The sequence below is a fragment of the Choloepus didactylus genome, chromosome 15 (genome assembly GCF_015220235.1).
Source record: "Choloepus didactylus isolate mChoDid1 chromosome 15, mChoDid1.pri, whole genome shotgun sequence".
NCBI classification, from domain to species: domain Eukaryota; kingdom Metazoa; phylum Chordata; class Mammalia; order Pilosa; family Megalonychidae; genus Choloepus; species Choloepus didactylus.
Genome location: NC_051321.1, coordinates 48,690,627 through 48,710,906, shown reverse-complemented (window position 1 = coordinate 48,710,906; position 20,280 = coordinate 48,690,627). Strand labels below are relative to the sequence as shown.

Below are 20,280 nucleotides of genomic sequence, written 5' to 3'. Positions count from 1 at the left end.
TAAATAAATGGAACTGAAAAAGGGGAAATCCATTTATAGCTGTGCAGTCCCCTGTTGTATATACCATTTTCTCATATTTTATGAGAAAAAGCCAGTTTAGTGGATACAAAGAAAATATCTGCCAGGATTATCCTTTTTAAATTTTTCAAGTGCGTAAGAAACACAAGTGTACATCTGTATACCTTAAATGAAACATATAATTTTAGAGTTTCACATCTACAACATATTTGCCTGCTAACCTGACCTTACTCTTTTATTACTTTTCTTTCTTTCCTGTTCCTTGCCATTAGGGCTTAAGTGCATCTACCTTCATCTTATTTTTTTTTTTTTTTTTGAGATATATTCACATACCATGCAGTCATACAAAACAAATCGTACATTCGATTGTTCACAGTACCATTACATAGTTGTACGTTCATTACCAAAATCAATCCCTGACACCTTCATTAGCACACACACAAAAATAACAAGAATAATAATTAAAGTGAAAAAGAGCAATTAAAGTAAAAAAGAACACTAGGTGCCTTTGTCTGTTTGTTTGTTTCCTTCCCCCATTTTTCTACTCATCCATCCATAAACTAAAGGGGAGTGTGGTCCTTACGGCTTTCCCAATCACATTGTCACCCCTCATAAGCTACATTTTTATACGATTGTCTTCAAGATTCATGGGTTCTGGGTTGTAGTTTGATAGTTTCAGGTATCTACCACCAGCTACCCCAATTCATAAGAACCTAAAAAGGGTTGTCTATATTGTGCATAAGAGTGCCCACCAGAGTGACCTCTCGGCTCCTTTTGGAATCTCTCTGCCACTGAAGCTTATTTCATTTCCTTTCACATCCCCCTTTTGGTCAAGAAGATGTTCTCCATCCCACGTTGCCAGGGAGATTCACTCCCCTGGGTGTCTGATCCCACGTAGTGGGGAGGGCAGTGATTTCACCTGCCAAGCTGGCTTAGCTAGAGAGAGAGGGCCACATCTGAGCAACAAAGAGGCATTCGGGAGGAGGCTCTTAGGCAGAATTATAGGGAGGCCTAGCCTCTCCTTTGCAGCAACAGTCTTCCCAAGGGCAAGTCCTGTGGTAGAGGGCTCAACCCATTAAACCACCAGTCCCCTATGTCTGTGGTCATGTTAGCAACCATTGAGGTGGGGCAGGCTAATACCCCTGCATTCTCCACCAGGTCCTCAAGGGGGCTCTGCATAATTTTTTCCTTGTTTTTTTTTTTTTTTTTTAACTTTTTATTTTAAATCAACTGTAGAAAAAATAAAAAAAATTTAAAAAAACATACAATAAAAGAACATTTCAAAGAGACCATAACAAGGGAGTAAGAAAAACACAACTAACCTAAGATAACTACTTTACTTCCAACATGTTCCTACTCTACCCCAAGAAAGTAACCTAATATAGCAACATTTCTGTGAACTTTTTCCTACTATACCCATCAGAAATTAACAAACCATAGTCATTCCTGGGCATTCCCAGAATGTTAAATTTACCCATGATAGCTTATCTATTCTTCTTGGATTATCGTTACCCCTTCCTTAATGCTCTCTATCGCTAGTTCCCCTACATTCTACATTATAAACCATTTGTTTTACATTTTTCAAAGTTCACATTAGTGGTAGCATATAATATTTCTCTTTTTGTGCCTGGCTTATTTCGCTCAGCATTATGTCTTTAAGGTTCATCCATGTTGTCATATGTTTCACGACATCGTTCCTTCTTACTGCCGCATAATATTCCATCGTGTGTATGTACCACATTTTATTTATCCACTCATCTGTTGAAGGACATTTGGGTTGTTTCCATCTCTTGGCAATTGTGAATAATGCTGCTATGAACACTGGCATGCAGATATCTGTTCGTGTCACTGCTTTCCGATCTTCCGGGTACAAACTGAGAAGTGCAATCGCTGGATCAAAGGGTAACTCTATATCTAGTTTTCTAAGGAAGTGCCAGACTGACTTCCAGAGTGGCTGAACCATTATACAGTCCCACCAACAATGAATAAGAGTTCCAATTTCTCCACATCCCCTCCAGCATTTGTAGTTTCCTGTTTGTTTAATGGCAGCCATTCTAATTGGTGTGAGATGGTATCTCATTGTGGTCTTAATTTGAATCTCTCTAATAGCTAGTGAAGCTGAACTTTTTTCATGTGTTTCTTGGCCATTTCTATTTCCTCTTCAGAGAACTGTCTATTCATATCTTTTGCCCATCTTATAATTGGGCTGTCTGTACTATCGTCATTCAGTTGTAGGATTTCTTTACATACGCAAGATATCAGTCTTTTGTCAGATACATGGCTTCCAAAAATTTTTCCCATTGAATTGGCTGCCTCTTTACCTTTTTGACAAATTCCTTTGAGGTACAGAAACTTCTAAGCTTGAGGAGTTCCCATTTATCTATTTTTTCTTTTGTTGCTTGTGCTTTGGGTGTAAAGTCTAGGAAGTGGTTGCCTAATACAAGGTCTTGAAGATGTTTCCCTACATTATCTTCTAGGAGTTTTATGATCTTTCTATTGAGATCTTTGATCCATTTTGAGTTAATTTTTGTGTAGGGTGTGAGGTTAGGGGTCCTCTTTCATTCTTTTGGATATGGATATCCAACTCTCCCAGCCCCATTTGTGGAAAAGACCATTATGACCGAGTTCAGTGACTTTGGGGGCCTTATCAAAGATCAGTTGGCCATAGATCTGGGGGTCTATTTCCAAATTTTCAGTTCGATTCCATTGATCAATGTGTCTATCTTTGTGCCAGTACCATGCTGTTTTGACAACTGTGGCTTTATAATAAGCTTCAAAGTCAGGGAGTGTAAGTCCTCCCACTTCGTTTTTCTGTTTTAGAGGGTCTTTAGCAATGTGAGGCATCTTCCCTTTCCAAATAAATTTGATAACTAGCTTTTCCAAGTCTGCAAAGTAGGTTGCTGGAATTTTGATTGGGATTGCATTGAATCTGTAGATGAGTTTGGGTAGAACTGACATCTTAATGACATTTATCCTTCCTATCCATGAACATGGAATATTTTTCCATCTTTTAAGGTCCCCTTCTATTTCTTTTAGTAGAATTGTGTAGTTTTCTTTGTATTGGTCTTTTACATCTTTGGTTAAGTTTATTCCTAGGCACTTGATTTTTTAGTTGCTATTGAAAATGGTATGTTTTTCTTGAGTGTCTCTTCAGTTTGTTCATTTCTAGCATATAGAAACATTACTGACTTATGTGCATTAATTCTGTGTCCTGCTACTTTACTAAATTTGTTTATTAGCTCTAGTAGCTACAGTGTTGATTTCTCAGGGTTTTCCAGATATAAGATCATATCATCTGCAAACAATGACAGTTTTACTTCTTCCTTTCCAATTTGGATGCCTTTTATTTCTTTGTCTTGCCGGATTACCCTGGCTAGCACTTCCAGCACAATGTTGAATAACAGTGGTGATAGCGGGCATCCTTGTCTTGTTCCTGATCTTAGGGGGAAGGCTTTCAGTCTCTCACCATTGAGTACTATGTTGGCTGTGGGTTTTTCATATATACTCTTTATCATGTTGAGGAAGTTTCCTTCAATTCCTACCTTTTGAAGTGTTTTTATCAAAAACGGATGTTGGATTTTGTTGAATGCTTTTTCAGCATCTATTTGAGATGATCATTTGATTTTTTCCTTTTGATTTGTTAATGTGTTGTAATACACTGAGTGATTTTCTTATGTTGAACCATCCTTGCATGCCTGGAATGAACCCCACTTGGTCATGGAGTATGATTTTTTTAATGTGTCTTTGTATTCAATTTGCAAGTATTTTGTTGAGGATTTTTGCATCTATATTCATTAGGGAGATTGGCTGGTAGTTTTCCTTTTTTGTACATCTATGCCGGGTTTTGGTATTAGATTGATGTTAGCTTCATAAAATGAGTTAGGTAGTGTTCCATTTTCTTCGATGTTCTGAAAGAGTTTAAGTAAGATTGGTGTCAGTTCTTTTTGGAAAGTTTGGTAGAATTCCCCTGTGAAGCCATCTGGCCCTGGGCATTTATTTGTGGGACGCTTTTTGATGACTGATTGGATCTCTTTGCTTGTGATGGGTTGGTTGAGGTCTTCTATTTCTTCTCTGGTCAGTCTAGGTTGTTCATATGTTTCCAGGAAGTTGTCCATTTCCTCTACATTATCCAGTTTGTTGGCATACAGTTGTTCATAGTATCCTTTTATAATTTTTTTAATTTCCTTGGGATCTGCAGTAATATCACCTTTCTCATTATTTTGTTTATATGGGTCTTCTCTCTTTTTGATTTTGTCAGTCTAGCTAGGGGCTTGTCAATCTTGTTGGTCTTCTCAAAGAACCAACTTTTGGTGTTATTTATCCTCTCTATTTTTTTTTTGTTCTCTTTGTCATTTATTTCTGCTTTAATCCTTGTTATTTCTTTTCTTCTACTTGGTTTAGGATTGGTTTGCTGTTCATTTTCTAGCTTCTTCAGTTGATCCATTAGTTTTTTGGTTTTGGCTCTTTCTTCCTTTTTGATGTATGCATTTAGTGCTATAAATTTCCCCTTCAGTACCACTTCTGCTGCATCCCATAGGTTTTGGTATGTTGTGTTCTCATTTTCATTCGTCTCTATATATTTAGCAATTTCTCTTGCTATTTCTTCTTTAACCCACTGATTGTTTAGGAGCGTGTTGTTTAACCTCCAGGTATTTGTGAATTTTCTAAGTCTCTGATGGTTATTGACTTCTAATTGCATTCCATTTTGGTCATAGAATGTGCTTTGAATAATTTCGGTGTTTTTAAATTTATTGAGCCTTGTTTTATGTCCCAGTATATGATATTCTGGAGAAAGTTCCATGAGTACTAGAGAAGAATGTGTATCTTGGTGATTTGGGACGTAATGTTCTATATATGTCTGTTAAATCCAATTCATTTATCAGATTGTTTAGGTTTTCAGTTTCCTTATTGGTCTTCTGTCTGGTTGTTCTATCTATAGGAGAGAGTGATGTGTTGAAGTCTCCCACAATTATTGTGGAAACATCCATTGTTTCCTTTAGTTTTGCCAGTGTTTCTCTCATGTATTTTATGGTACCTTGACTGGGTGCATAAACATTTATGATTGTTATTTCTTCTTGTTGTATTGCCCCTTTTATTATTATGTAGTGGCCTTCTTTGTCTCTCATAACATCCTTGCATTTAAAGTCTATTTTATCTGAGATTAATATTGCTACACCTGCTTTCTTTTGGCTGTATCTGGCATGAAATATGTTTTTCCATCCTTTCACTTTCAATTTCTTTGTGTCCCTGTGTCTAAGATGAGTCTCTTGTATGCAGCATATTGATGGTTCATTTTTTTTGATGCATTCTACGAATCAATATCTTTTAATTGGGGAGTTTAATCCATTTATATTCAATGTTATAACTGTGAAGGCATTTCTTGAATCAGCCATCTTATCCTTTGGTTTATGCTTGTCATATATATTTTTTCCCTCTCTCTATTAATATCCTTTAATGTACCCATACTGAATCTCTTCAGTACTGAACCTTTCTCCATGTCTCTCACTCCTTTCTTTGTTTCTCTGTCTGTAGGGCTCCCTTTAGTATCTCCAGTAGAGCAGGTCCCTTGTTAGCAAATTCTCTCAGCATTTGTTTGTCTTTCAAAAATTTAAGCTCTCCCTCAAATTTGAAGGAGAGCTTTGCTGGATAAAGTATTCTTAGTTGGAAATTTTTCTCACTCAGAATTTTAAATATGTCATGCCACTGCCTTCTCGCCCCCATGGTGGCTGCTGAGTAGTCACTACTTAGTCTTATGCTGTTTCCTTTGTATGTGGTGAATTGCTTTTCTCTTGCTGCTTTCAGAACTTGCTCCTTCTCTTCCGTATTTGACAGTGTGATCAGAATATGTCTCGGAGTGGGTTAGTTGGATTTATTCTATTTGGAGTTCACTGGCATTTATGATTTGTGTATTTATTGTGTTCAGAAGATTTGAGACGTTTTCCCCAACAATTTCTAGAACTTTATCCTTCTCTTCCCCTTCTGGAACCCCAATTTGTCTTATATTTGCATGTTTTATGTTATCTATCATATCCCTGAGGTCCATTTCAATTTTTTTTAAATTTTTTCCCCATTCTTTCTTTTGTTCTTTCATTTTCCATTCTGTCATCTTCCAGGTCACTGATTCGTTGTTCAACTTCCTCTAGTCTTCTACTATGAGTATCCAGAATCTTTTTAATTTGGTCAACAGTTTCTTTAATTTCCATAAGATCATCTATTTTTTTATTTACTCTTGCAATGTCTTCTTTATGCTCTTTTAGGGTCTTCTTGATGTCTTTTATATCCTGTGCCATGCTCTTCTTCGTGTCCTTTATATCCTGTGCCATGGTCTCATCGTTCATCTTTAGTTCTTTGATTAATTGCTCCAAGTACTGTGCCTCCTCTGATCTTTTGATTTGGGTGCTTGGGCTTGGGTTATCCATATCGTCTGGTTTTTTCATATGATTTAAAATTTGCTGGTGTTTCTGGCCTCTTGGCATTTGCTTAACTTGATAGGGTTCTTTTAGGATTTGTAGACCAATTGAAATCCTTATCTCTAATTTGTCAGATCTACAGCTTCGTGGAGTACACTTTCTCTAACTAACCAGCAGGTGGCATCCATGAGCCATCTGTTCCCCTCAAGCCAGTTCTCCCCTGCTTTGTCTTTGTGCTGAGTGGGGGAGTGAGTCTTGTGGGGTCCAACTGGTGTACCAAGTTTGCGTGTGTAGTTGGTGTTGCCCGCTCTGTATATGGGGCAGCTCTAACAATCAAATCTCCCTGGTGTTCCTGGAGTTTTAAAGCTGCTGCAATAGTCTAATCCTTCAGTTCAGTACTGCCACAGTTTGTCTCTGCCGCTGACCCACAAGTCCTTGGTATTGGCCTATGGCCCCTGAGACTTGCTTGTGGGTCCCTCTTCCAGGCTGTGCACCCCCAGGTCCTCTGTTGAGGGATGATTGTGCTGTGTCACAGGTGAGTGCTGTCCCCCCAGGGTGGTTCTGGGCTGCAGGGCTGTGTAGGGAGGCTCCCAGTCTGCTGAAAGGATGGCTGAATGGGGCGTGTTAATTCACACTGCTCTGCCTTCCCACCTCTGGGACAACCAGCTGAGGGTGCAGGGAAGGCTAATGTCCATGACTGATTTTGTGGAGTGTGCATGTTATTGGAAGCACTTCTGTCACACTGGGTTGTCTGGGGCAGCTCTGAGCTATAGGGCCGGTGACGGGCAGGAGTGTTCCCTGTCCACCAGGATGATGGTTGTGAGAGGTCCTCTCCCCCCTTTTCTTGGGAAGTTGTGGTGTTTAGTGAATTTTCTCAGCCAGTGAATTATTGCCTTTTGTCTCAGAGCTCTCTTAGTTCTGCTCTTGTCTTGACCTGCCCAAATTGGAAGTCTTTGGGGCTTTTTGTATTGGGCTTCTTAGAGTAATTGTTTTAGAAACAGAAAAATAGATTAAAAAAACAAAAAAGGGCCCTCCTTGCAGATCTAATGGGTTATTGAAATGCTAAGAGACAAAGCAATTAGGGCCATTAAGGAAAGTTCCAGGGGGCAGAGAGACCAGTTTTTCTTTGGGATTTGCATATGAGCCTCAGGGCCTGAGCTCTGCCCTTCCCCTTTCTATGTTCACCAGAACTCCAAAAAGCCTCTGCTTTTATTTTTGGGTTTTTCTTGCTGTTTTTGCTATCCCTATCTCCTCTCCACTGGGCTGGCTGCTCCTGGATTCTCTGGTGTCTTGTCTCAGTCTATCTATGATTGGAGTTTGGATCAGTAGAATGAGTTTCCGATAAAAGCCGCGACTGCAGTTCTCCCTTCTCGTTCCCAGCACTGACGGCCCCTCCTCCCACGGGACTGAGACTGGCAGGGAGGGGCATGGGTCCCTTGGACACAAAAGCTTACAGATTTCACTGATCTCAGCAGTTCCATGCGTTCATGAGTGTTGTATGAAGTATGCCCAATGTCAGATTGCTCTGCGGTGTCCAGTCCACGCAGTTCCTGGCTTTCTACCTACTTCCCTGGAGGAGTAACTAAAATGTACACCTCACCACTCTGCCATCTTGCCCCACCTCCTCTACCTTCATCTTCTTAAAACTAAAATAGTAATTCTGATATATAAATGAGGTCCAAGAATCACAGCGCCTAACTTGTAGGTCCTGAAAAAAACAGGTTAGGGAAAATCTATGGCTTATTTTAAAAATCTGGAATGTGTCATGAGAGTCTAATATATTCTTACTACTTCTCTCCCAGAATCACCATGGTGCTCAGAAATATTGCTTAGAGAATTGGGTCCTGTGGTGTAATTTCCACAGTTTCTATTTATACATATTATGAAATTCTTGAAACAGCCCCACTAATGCACCTGTCTTCAGCTGAAATTGGTTACAAATCACTGCTTCTTTCAGGCAGTGCTGGAAATTTGTGGTAATAGGTTGGTCACAAAAGCTTGTCAGAAATCCATCTTAGAGGATAAGCATATCACTCTATGACAGCAAAGAGTTAGCAGTGTGGTAAAGAAAAAATAAATCCAGATTTTCAGGAAAAAATGTCCTCTGGTGAACAATCAAACCATTTATATCCATGAAGATTTTCAAATTTCCCTGACACTTTAGTCAATGATAGCAAATAAAACAGTAAATGGTAAGCTTTAACAATCTGTCATATAAACCACAAAAATTAACATTTTCTTATCCTTTAACATTAGGAAATACAAGATACAATTTTAACCATTACTGTGGTCAGACACGCCATTTCATTTTGCATTTTTAAGAATCTTGTCTCTGACTTTTATTTCTACCACAGGCTTTTGGATATTACTCAAAAGGGCAGGTATGAAAAAAGCATAAATACTGTTTTCTCCACTTAGTGTGACATACCTCTAGGACAAACACTGATACATGCACATTCTTGATTCAAAATTAGTCTGAAGAGGATTATCTAAAATATGATCTAAAAATACTCAAAATCTTTCACATATTCTGGTCACTGTAGCTTTGTAAATCTCTCTTCCTTATTATAAGTATGAGCTATAAAGTACCAGAGTCAGTGATAGTGATTAAATTAGAAGAAATACGTTAAATAAACTGGCATGTAACTACACATACAGAGATAGAAGTTCTTTTTACGGATCAATTATGATAAAGCAAAATAAGTTCAAATCATAAGGTATAGTGCATTTGACCCTTAAATGTAAAAATAATTATGGCTTTACTATTGAACGAAATTTAAGGTATTTGTGATAATATAACATTAGAGTAGTAATCCAGGTAAGTTTCTATTTTTCAATTCACTTAATTTCTTGTTTATCTTTTAAATAGAAATTATAATAGATTCCTATTGCTGAAAAATCAATACAATGTAATAAGGGATAAATAATGAATTTTTATTCATGTCCCTCATCCATCCCATTTTTACCCCTTCTACTCTTGATAGTTTCTCAGTATGAATTCAATGTTTCTTTTGAAAATACAGTGAAACATGAATACACACACACACACACACACACATATTTTTGCCCCCAGGGTGGTAAGCAATTTGCCCAAAGACTTTAAAATTAATGAACTCCATAGCCCTTGGGCCATATAATTTCAAAGCCCAAATGTTTCATTACACTACCTTACATCTTCTAATGATTAGATGAATTTCTTTTTTTTCTTATGGATTTTTAAAATGACCTTAGTCTTTTAAAAAATTATGCATTATTAATTATGGAAATATCTCTATTCACACAGACATATCATGATTATCAACTATCACACAGGCTATTTATTAATCTTCAAAGTTGCACTTTTTCTTCCTCCTGAATCATTTCTGGGAGATCCATTCTCAAACATTTCTCTATCAGTGTCAGATGGAAAAACCTGAGATTCTGCACACGTGCTCCTCCAGGGTGCTGATGAGCCCTGGGATCCCCTTGGGCAAGACTCTCCTGCACCAGCAGAGCTTACCTTTCCTTTGCTGATGATAAAGAAGGTGTCCCCTCTTGCCCCTTGCCTGATAATATATTCCCCATTTTCATAGTGGGTCTGAAAAATAGAAACAGTAACAAAAGAAGACATTAAGAAAAGAGTAATTTACCAAACAGCTCAACCTCTTCAAATATTAGCTCCAAGCGATGCAGGCATCCTGATGGAGTTTTAGCCAAGCCTAAAATCCATCATGATTTAAGAATGAATAATAGTCAATGAACATAATAATTACAAGGAAATCAATTCTATCATGCTCATTTTTAAAACCATTTTGTTAATGACATTTTTTTGGGGTGATTATATTCATATCTTAAAATTCAATCCTTTTAATTGTTTAACGAAAATATTCTTTTCTCCCCTCAACTGAGCATGAAATAAAATAGCTGAGATGCTAATTAAACTGGTCTTTCATATTATTTTACTTGTCATTCTCATTTGGCTTTAATATTTTCATAGTGATAACTTTTTTCTAAGAATTGACTGTGGTGCCTAGATATCATTATTTGAAACCAGGTTGACTTTTAGTATGGGTTAGACGGCCCTAGGTACTTTTTAAGGAATGGGGTCATGCTTTAATGCCCTTGCTTCAGCAATTTAGATTTGGCCCTGTCAAACAGAATGTCTTAATTTTATGGAGTCAATTCTGTTCCAGCATCTGTGAGCTTGTAAACTACCAAACCAGGAGCATGGTAAGGCTGCAAGAGGATTATCACAGCCAATGTGGAAGTATTCTGACCTGGACACAGGCAGTAGCCTTATTCCCAGGGTGAAGATTACTCCTGCAATGAACGAAAGTAATTTCTGTAAGGAGTGGTGGGAGAAAGCATATTGCTGGGTCAGGAGGTATAACAACAGAAAAATGAGAACGGTGCCATCTGGCCCTGTCTTTCTCTGCAGCTTAGCCAGGGAGCCATATTTTGTAGAGAAAACATTACTTTGTACACTCCTTTGGAGACAGATTTCATAGTTTGTGCACGGTATCTATCAGGCTGATGGCTGTGATTTGTCCTTATACTTCAATACCACTTTATTCACTCTTAAAATTGCCTTTCATTAATACTTCGCCTTGAGGTATCTAGAAAGTCATTATTACTTTATGTATCTAAAAAGTTAACATACTTATCTAATTTGTTAACTTTTTTTAACTCAAAAGTAATTAATTTTCCTAGTTACAAGTGTTTTAACTAAGAAGTTTTTCTATTCCTCTCCCCAAGCTCTGCCATGAGACGGGATAAGCAATGTGATTATCCTTCGAGCCTTTTAAACTTGTATATCTCTGTGCATACAATTATTTCTATATAAAAATAGGTTTATAGAATGCATATTCTTCAACTAATTTATTTCACTTAATAAGATATCCTGTCTGTTTTGCATTTTTATATCTTGCTGCTTTGGAATGTAAAGACATTTAGGACATGCATATTTGAGAAACAGTAGCTAAAGGCTCCCATGATTGATATTCTACTTTCATATATTCATTAAAGAACATTTTTGAGGGCTTCTGAGTCAGGACTTTTTATAGGCACTGAAATACAAAGATGAGAAGGACAAAGTCTCAGCTCACAAGAAGTTCATAAAAGCACTGTCCAGTAGATCTTTCTGTGATGATGAAAATGTTCTGTGGCCACACTGCCCTGTATAGTAGCCACTAGTCACATGTGGCTGCTGAGCACTTGAAATGTGATCAATGCAATTTAGAAACTGAAATTTTAATTTTATTTAATTTTAATTAATTTAAATGTAAAGAGCCACATGAAGCTAGTGGCTATCACATTGGATAGTGCAAGTAATAGGTAAAACTGACAAGAGTTGCAACCTGTGGTAGTGGTGGAGGATGGGGGGTGCGGAATCTTTTTCCACTCTTGATGTTTTTTTTTCCCTTGTGAATGGAGCTAAATTAGTAAAAATCTTGGCCTCTCTCTTCCCTTCACCCACTCTGCACCAGAGGAGATGGCATGACATAACTGACTGGTAAATTTGCAACTACTAAGCTATGTATACTCCTCTCAACTTCTCATTTCTTCTTTGTGGGAGGTAGTTTCCCACAGAAAACTGGCATTCTCTGCTGCTTCTCCAGGGGAAGATTCTTCTCTCCAACCCAGTGAAGCCTGCCTCTGTCTGGGCTTCCATGACAGAGCAGGTAAGTCTGCTCAATTACAGGGTCCAGTGCTGGGAAGCCTATTTGGATCTCATGCCTAAGCTATACACTCTGAATTATATTTTATTAGTAATATAGGTAATATTTTAAAAAATTTATCTTACTCTTTATTCATAATGTGATGAAACATATATATAACCCAATATGCAAAATGCTGTGGTATATTTAAGTATAGGATCCTGGTAAAGCACAATCTAGGAAAGACCTGGTTCTGCCCAAGGGAACTCAGGATTGGCTTCAGCAAGGAGGAAATGCTTCAGCCCAAATGAAGGATAAGGAAGGTCACTGGACGTTTAGCAGGAGAAAGGCACCCAGGGAAGAGGAGAGTGAACAGCTTATTTTGGTCATATAGTAGCAGAAGATGTAAAATTATTTTGCAAAAAGTAGAAAAGACACAGGTAAAAAGCACCAAAATGTGAAGAATTCTTAGCTTATCTGAGCTCATTCCCCTCACCCATCTCCTTCTTAAAGTCATATCCCTATTCATATGATAGCTATTTCCTTTCAGACCTCTTAATAAGCCAAAGTTATCTGCAATTTATTAAAAGGTATAAAGGTAAGCGTTTCTCAGCCTTGGCACTACTGACGTTTTGAGTCAGGCAGCTCTTTGTTGTGGGAAGCTGTCCTGAACGTCGTGTTCTGCTGCAGGATATTTAGCAGTATCCCTGAGCTCTACCCACTAGATGCCAGTTGCACCCCTACCCCAGTTGCGGCAACCAAAAATGTCACTAGACATTGCCAGATGTCCCCTTGAGGACAATTTATCCCCAACTGAGAAAGACTGCATGAAATCTTTCATATTTTTAATCTCTTCATCCCAAACTGCATAAAATTTGGCAGCAGTGTCCAGACACAGTCTAATTAATTCATGGAAATTATCTAATCAGCTTCTTATCATCATCTGATATGTACTGAATTTTATAATTCAACACCTTCAATTGCCATATCTATTATTTTAGTTTAACCACATAGGCATTGACTAACATATTTCCATACTGTGTGAACTCATACAACTCAGGGGTCCAGAGAAGAGCCTATAGAACAGTGGCCAAAGGCAATCCAAGTTTGGGAAGGACAACATTGGTGGTGTAGCAACATCAGGACAATAATGACCATGTTATCCTGAAATGTTCCATTGTACCTGAGGGGAAGATGATCATGCATGCTGATTCTTCCAGGGGCACTCTAATTATGGTAATCAAATGCCAGCAGTTTCCCTATTTTCCTGAAGGTCACTTTGAAACTCTGTCATTTTCTTATTTCAGATTAAATCATAGAAAAATACAGAATTTGGAATGGGAAGAAACTTTAACAATTAGACTCTTTAAAGAGTTCCACAGTTATTAAGATAAAAGCCAATCTCTTTAATATGGCCTGCAAGGCCATGTACAGTCTGCTCAGTGCCTCTCTGTCCAACCGCTTCTCACCCTCTCCCACTTTGCCCTCCAGCCCCACTGGCCTTCTTGATGCCTTCCTACCACCAGTCCCAAGCGTTCCCAATGGCTGCACCCCCACTGCTGCTTACCTGCTTACATCTTCCTCGTCTTTCAGATCTCAGCCTTTCCTGACCTGGCATACCCCCCCACACACATACACACACCCCTTGGCTAAATTAGGTCTTTCAGTTATATGATTTTATAATACCTTGTAAGTTTACCCCATTGCTCTTCTCTGAGCCTGTAGTTACTTATTTGTGCGATTATTTTCATCATGTTCTTTCCCCCACCAGATTTTAAGTTCTCTGAAGGCAAGAATCATGTCTGGTTTTATTTACCACAAATGCCCAGCACAGTGTTTGGAATAGAGTAGGGACTTAACAATATTAACTGCATGAATGAGACAGTCCTCCTTAATCCTTATCTTTCTAGCATTGCCCACAGTCAATTCAATGAAAGGTGTCTACCTCCAATATGTGTGCCAAGCCCAACAACTTTCACCATCTCTGTTGCTTTCTCTCTAGTCCAAACCAAAATCATATCTTGGACTTTGACAATGACCTCCTATCTGGTCTCCTTGCTTCCACCCTTGACCATTCCCACCTCACCCCAATCTATTCCATCGATTTCTCTCATTGCAATTGTTTTCTCTCATTACAAATCAAATAAAGTCACTCTTACTGCTTAAAACTTCCAATGGCTTCTTGTCGCAATCAAAATCATAAGAAACTTACTCTGGTCTATAACGCTCTCCCTACTGTGGGACCTATCCACCTCTTCGTCCTCATCCCCTCCAACTCTCACCCTCACTCGTTGTATTTTGGGTACATGGACTTTCTTTCTCTGTCTCTTCAATGCCTGGTTGGATCCCTTCCTCATAATTTTTCACCATTAGGTTCTTTATCTGGAACACTCCTCCTCAAGGTCTTTGTCATTACCTTTTACTCATCATTTTTGTCTCAGCATGGTCTTTTCTGACTATTCTTATTAGTGTGCCCTCCACCTCCATTCACTTTCTATCCCACATTCCTTTTATTTATTTATGTTATTAACAAGCTCTCCAAAACCATGTAGTCCTGCTTGGCTACTGCCAAGATGCCACTGGACACCTAATGACCAACACAGCTGCAGACCACAGCACGACCAGGCCTCCTGTGAGAAGACCCGTCTGTCACACCCATCACACCGTTCTCATTTGTGTGCTATCTGGATCCATCCCCATGTCACCTACTGCTAAATGAGGTTAGGGGAGTTTTTGCTATATCCATCATCTCACCCAGAACGATGCTTAGCACAAAACAGGCATTGATATGTATCTGTTAGAAGAATGGCTGGGTGAATGATAGATTTGGTCCAAATCCCTTCCTTTAAAAGTGGGAAAACCGAGTTATAAATCATAGATTAGAGGTATAGATAGAAAGAGGAATCTGATTGTGTATCTAAATGTAATTAATGCATGCCTTTAAAGGCAGCAACTAAGAATAACATTGCCAAAACTTGTGAGTTAGGAAAATTCAGTCTTCTGTTTGCCGTTAAAAAAAAAAAAAAGTTTGGCTTTTATTGTAAATATGTATGTCTCTGGAGTCTTAGTGTTCAATGTTAATATGTAAATGTCCATACAGAATTTTTAAAAATTCTGCATATACTTGATAATGCTTTACAGGAGGTTTAGTGCAACTCTGGATATGGTACATGGAGGCCTTGGTGGTTGCTTTTCTTTCTTTTTAAATACACTTTTCTGGATTTCAGGCATACTTGTTGATATCAAATATACTATATTTTAACTGGTGATTTTATTTTCAGCCTCTAACTTACAATCTAAGAGAACTCAGTTAATGTAAACTAATAAACAAATTACAGTATGTAGTTCTGAAATAAATTCTCAACCTGAATTATTTCAGTCAGAGATTATACCATTATTTTCCTCTATATTTAAGTTTATTTAGGCTTAAGTTTGGAGTTCTTCCTAGGTCTTTATTTAAGTACAAAACATCCATTAATTAAAATTGTCCTGATGATTAAAGTAAATGTAATACAGACTGTTGTGGTAATTGCTACCAATTATAAAAATAGCTGAAATAAGTATGAACTGCCTTTGTATACCCACAAAATATATATACTTCAGCTAAATTCTGAATATATAATAAATGCTTGAAATAGGGAATCACAATAATAAAAGTTGCCAATTATAGAACAATATAATCTTGATCCACGATCCTTGCCTTTTCCTTGGGGATAGTTATATCTTAGAAAGAGGAGTCTGACATCAAGAAGGAAAAAAACTTCCTAAACAAATTTTGCAATCTGCCTTTCCAGAGTCTAAATCAGTGAAGTCTACCAAGGACCTTCTTAAACTCTCCATAAACTCTCCAAATTTACTCAGACAACTAGTTCATGATTTGGCCAACCAGCTTGATCAGTCAAAAAACATGCTAGTTAAGTAGGAAACAAAGATAGTATTTCTTGGCACAGGACTATTCTATTTAGCAGAGCACTGCCCATTAGATATGCCTTGATTTAGATTATATAGGAGTGCTGAGAAGAGTGGTGGTCAGTCATTAAAACAACACAAAATTCTCCCCATTGCTACCTATGAATTCTGCTGGTTCGGAATCTGAAGTCTTAGGTAAGATCTATTCCAGAGCCAACAATCACTTTTGTAAACCAGAGGATCTTCTCCTCTTCTCCAATCCATCACAACAGAACTAGTTCTCTACTAACAATGGACAACAATATTTTTGAGCACAGGCATGCCATTATAATGGGCCACTTCTCTTTCATGGGACAATGGTCAAGAGAACTTGTTCTGTTATGAAGCATTTTCTTCACAGGCTCTCAGATTATGTTTTCCTAAAAGCTAACCTCATTAAGTCTCCAATTTTGAGGTACTCTCCTTCCTATCCTCTAAAGGAAAATTAATTTGTCCTCATATAACCATCCACAAATTAAATGAAATACAAAATGATAAAAAGTTAAAGCTTGGAACATTTCTCAATACCACCCTGTCAACTTGACAAAGAGTAACATATATCCCTACTACAGATTTTTTTCTATTTCAATGTCATGCCTCACCTTTACTTAAGACACTCCCTTTATTTATATCCAGTACTTCCCACACTTCTTGGGATGTCCAGCAATTTGACTCCAAAGCTGCTCAGACTAACTTATAAAATCCTCCTTCACCAAGACTAAGCTTTAGGTCCAGAAAAGAAGCAAGCCTTTGTTAGAAAGAGTCTGATCATTCATTCATTACATTATTTTAAAACAGCATCATTTATTAGTGGCTTCTATGAAGGAGACACTGCACTTGGCACTGACACTACAAAGATTCAGGAGCCACAGTCCCTGACTGGAGAGGTGGCATAGCGTAGTAGTTAAATAGGCAGATACTGGAGACAGATACTGTAATAGGCCTGGTGACTAACCTCAGCTCTGGAACCCTAAGCAAGTCACTTAACCTTTCTGTTCAGTTTCCTCTTCTGAAAAATATAATCATACATCCAAACACAGATTGTTGTGAGGATTAAATGAGTTGGTCACAAAGCACAGGGCCTGTCACACTGTAAAAACTATATACCTGCAAAAAATGTTTTTCAGGGAAAGTGTTGTATAGGAAGGTAGAATTTCATACCAGTAATCTATAACACATCACACATATCTTTATCCAGGTAGGCAGCTATCCCTGCTGGATGGAGAGGAAGGGGAAGCCCTTTTGATGCAGAGTAAACAGTATTTACAAAGGCACAGAGATGGTGACTGCATGTGGTTTATATGGAGAAAGGTAAGAAGATCAGTGGCTGAATCTTTCAACTCATCACATTGAAATGGATTTACTTTTATTGGGCCATTCCTCAACTTTAATACCATTAATCCAGGGATCTTCAAGGTCAAACTCTCTGAAAAATCTAAAGGTTTATGTGAACTTTATCATTCTCTCCTCTATCACAAGAATATAATAAACTCCATTCCCAACCTTACTTCGTATTGTAAGGACTGGAAAGAATACAGACATACATCCTAAAGAGCCACAACCATAAGCTCATTAGAATTAAGCACACACTTTGTCTTGTCTAGACATTTCAGGACCATTCAACCAAGACCTGTCCATCCAGGTACCAGTGGGATGGAAGGATAATTTCAAAATCACCACAATTAGGATCTTCACTCTGACCCCAAGGACCATTGTGCCATTGAAATAAGAATGCCAGTATTAAACAAGGAGAGCTATACTCACCAATGAACTGAGGCCCTCCACACTTCAGGGGCTGACTCACAGAGCCCTCAGAGAACCTAAAACTTCAGTAGGAATCTTTATATAGATAGAAAATATGGCTCTTTCATCAAATACTGATATCTAATACTTTTGGGTAGAGAGTCAGCCTATCATCAGCCCTCAAGGCACCAAACCTGCCTAGTTCACCAGGCCATTCAAAACCCAAATAACCGGGACCAAGAGTATGAGCTGCTTCCATGGTTGAGGATCTGTGTCTATGCAGCTGTTTCTTGGCACATTCCTAGGTGTCACGACAGCTCTTGATGAGATATTCCTCACCTGCCTATAAAACTATCAAACTCCTTCACTTTGAACTCTGCCTTGTTCTTTGGTACTGTGATGCATTCTATCTGCCAGGCACTTATGCTCTATCCTTGCTATCTCTCTTGATGATTCAATCAGGGCTCTGCCCTCTAATGATGTACCCACTAGTATCTGAACCTCAGGGATTGCTCGATAAATCAGCCTGACCCCACTGATTGGGAGAGATATTGTGGAAACAAGACTTCAGGCAGGCCTGAGCCTAAGCCCAGTCCTGACAAGTTACCTATGATCAGATTTTGAGGACACATTGACTTGCAATTCAACCGTGCCTTCAGTATCATTTATGCAGGTGCTGGGTCTGATTCTTACTGGCTCCCACCTGATGAAAATGATGGATAGAAAAGTTCCTAGGTCAAGAAATACTAGAACTCAGCAAGCTTATCTTATTAAATGGATATATGACTTTCACCTGGCTGTATCAAGCCAATAGGCTGGCTGCAAGTCATAACTGATATATCCTTGCCCTTTAGATAGTTTGGAGTTGCCACAAAGGTATAAAAAGTTCCTGCAATGTAAACTGCATGTGTAGCCTCTTAAAGAATGTGATGGATTGTCACCATAATGAATAAGAATTACTGGCAGCTTCACATTCTCACGGGACCTAAGAGACCAAGAGAAGCCACAACTCCTTTAGGGAGTAGGCTATTGTGTCCCTTGTATCCCTTGTTCGGTGCAACCTATTAAAGGTGATCCATTTAGTGGGCTGAACCTGAACCTTTTTTAAGTGGAATAGAACAGGAAGTATCAACAGCGCATCAAATTAGTAAGGAAATGTATAATTTATAAAACTTTTATATGTGCATGAATACTTAAGTGAGTACCAGCCTCAGTGTAAAATTTATTTCTTATTACAACAAACACTATTTTGATAAAATAAGTAATTTATTTCCTTTATAAAATCTATAATGCTTCAGAACAGTGAAGTATTTTTGCTTCTATCTCAAATCAAATTTAGGAATTTTGTAATCATTATTCAAAATGCATTGGATTTTTTTTCAATTTTAAAATCTTTTACTTTTGACATAGTGTGTATAAGCAGAAAGTATTGTTTTTTTTTGTTTTTTTTTTTTTTAAGAGGATATATAATCTTCATTTAAGTAAAATGATGCACTGACCCTACTCATCCCTTTATTTTCTCATCTGGCTCTCCTGACTTACCCCTCTGTCCCCTACCCCACCTTTCCCAAATTCTGAAAAAAAAAAAAAAGCAATCACTTACATTTTCGCATATCTAAATAATGAATTTTCCAAGTTGACCTTTAGCACTTGGAAAATAGTGCAATAAAATTATGTAGATCTTTGTGCAACTAACACTGAATGCTGGAGTCCTTCCCTGAATCTCAAATGTTACTGAGTTCTTTGTGTCTTAGGTGGCCCAAGCACATCATTATCCTTTAAGCCTCTTGAATACCTTCAGATTCAAAGACTGCTGTTGACCCAGCAGTGGCTGCCAGGACTAGCTGAATCCTTACCCTGAATATCAGACAAAGGAGGAGAAAACCTGAGTTGAAATACCACAAATGTTTGGGTTTTGTTTGATGTTTAACAGAGCTCTTCAAACATATCATTTTCCAAATGGATTTTCAATCTCTGTGCTTTCAGAGATATTTGATTCAGCACATTCATATAAAATAATGATTATGAGAGACATCAAGACAGGCACACAAAATGCCCAAATATTACTAAAAAGAATAGTTCATTTCAGACCTATTTGTTTCACAACAGACTAAAACTGTTTGTAGAATAGAGAAGCAAGCATTTCCATTCCACATAATTAAACTATAACTCAAATTTAACAATCTGATCTGTAAAGGCAATTAGCTTTAGCAGACCTTGGAAATTGTTTGCCCTGACAGATTAAGAGATGTGTCACAGGGAAGCATACAATTTAGTGTCTCAGAGTAACCATATGAAGAATAAATATGTTTTGAAGTTTCAACCAAAATACAGTATTCAAAAAGAAAAAAAGAGATTAATCACTGTTTCTCATGAACTTTGTAACAGAAATATCTAAGTGACTCAAAAGTCTACAGAATTCACCCAATATTCTACTTCTTTAGAATTTTAAAATAAGACATGCCACATTTCTCTTTGAGAAGGCACTATTTAGTCGGAGGACATATTGAGTTACTGAGGACAAT

At 37.9% G+C, this 20,280-nt stretch overlaps 1 protein-coding gene across 2 annotated transcripts in view; it reads right to left on the bottom strand.

Annotated features, from left to right (window-relative positions):
* Positions 1-20,280, bottom strand: part of PRKG1 (protein kinase cGMP-dependent 1) — a 1,297,582-nt gene that overhangs the window by 212,050 nt on the left and 1,065,252 nt on the right. For both annotated transcript variants that reach the window (XM_037803756.1, XM_037803755.1), the window contains exon 6: positions 9,928-10,005. In XM_037803756.1, the coding sequence (XP_037659684.1) occupies positions 9,928-10,005 (78 nt within the window). The remainder of the gene's footprint in view (positions 1-9,927; positions 10,006-20,280) is intronic.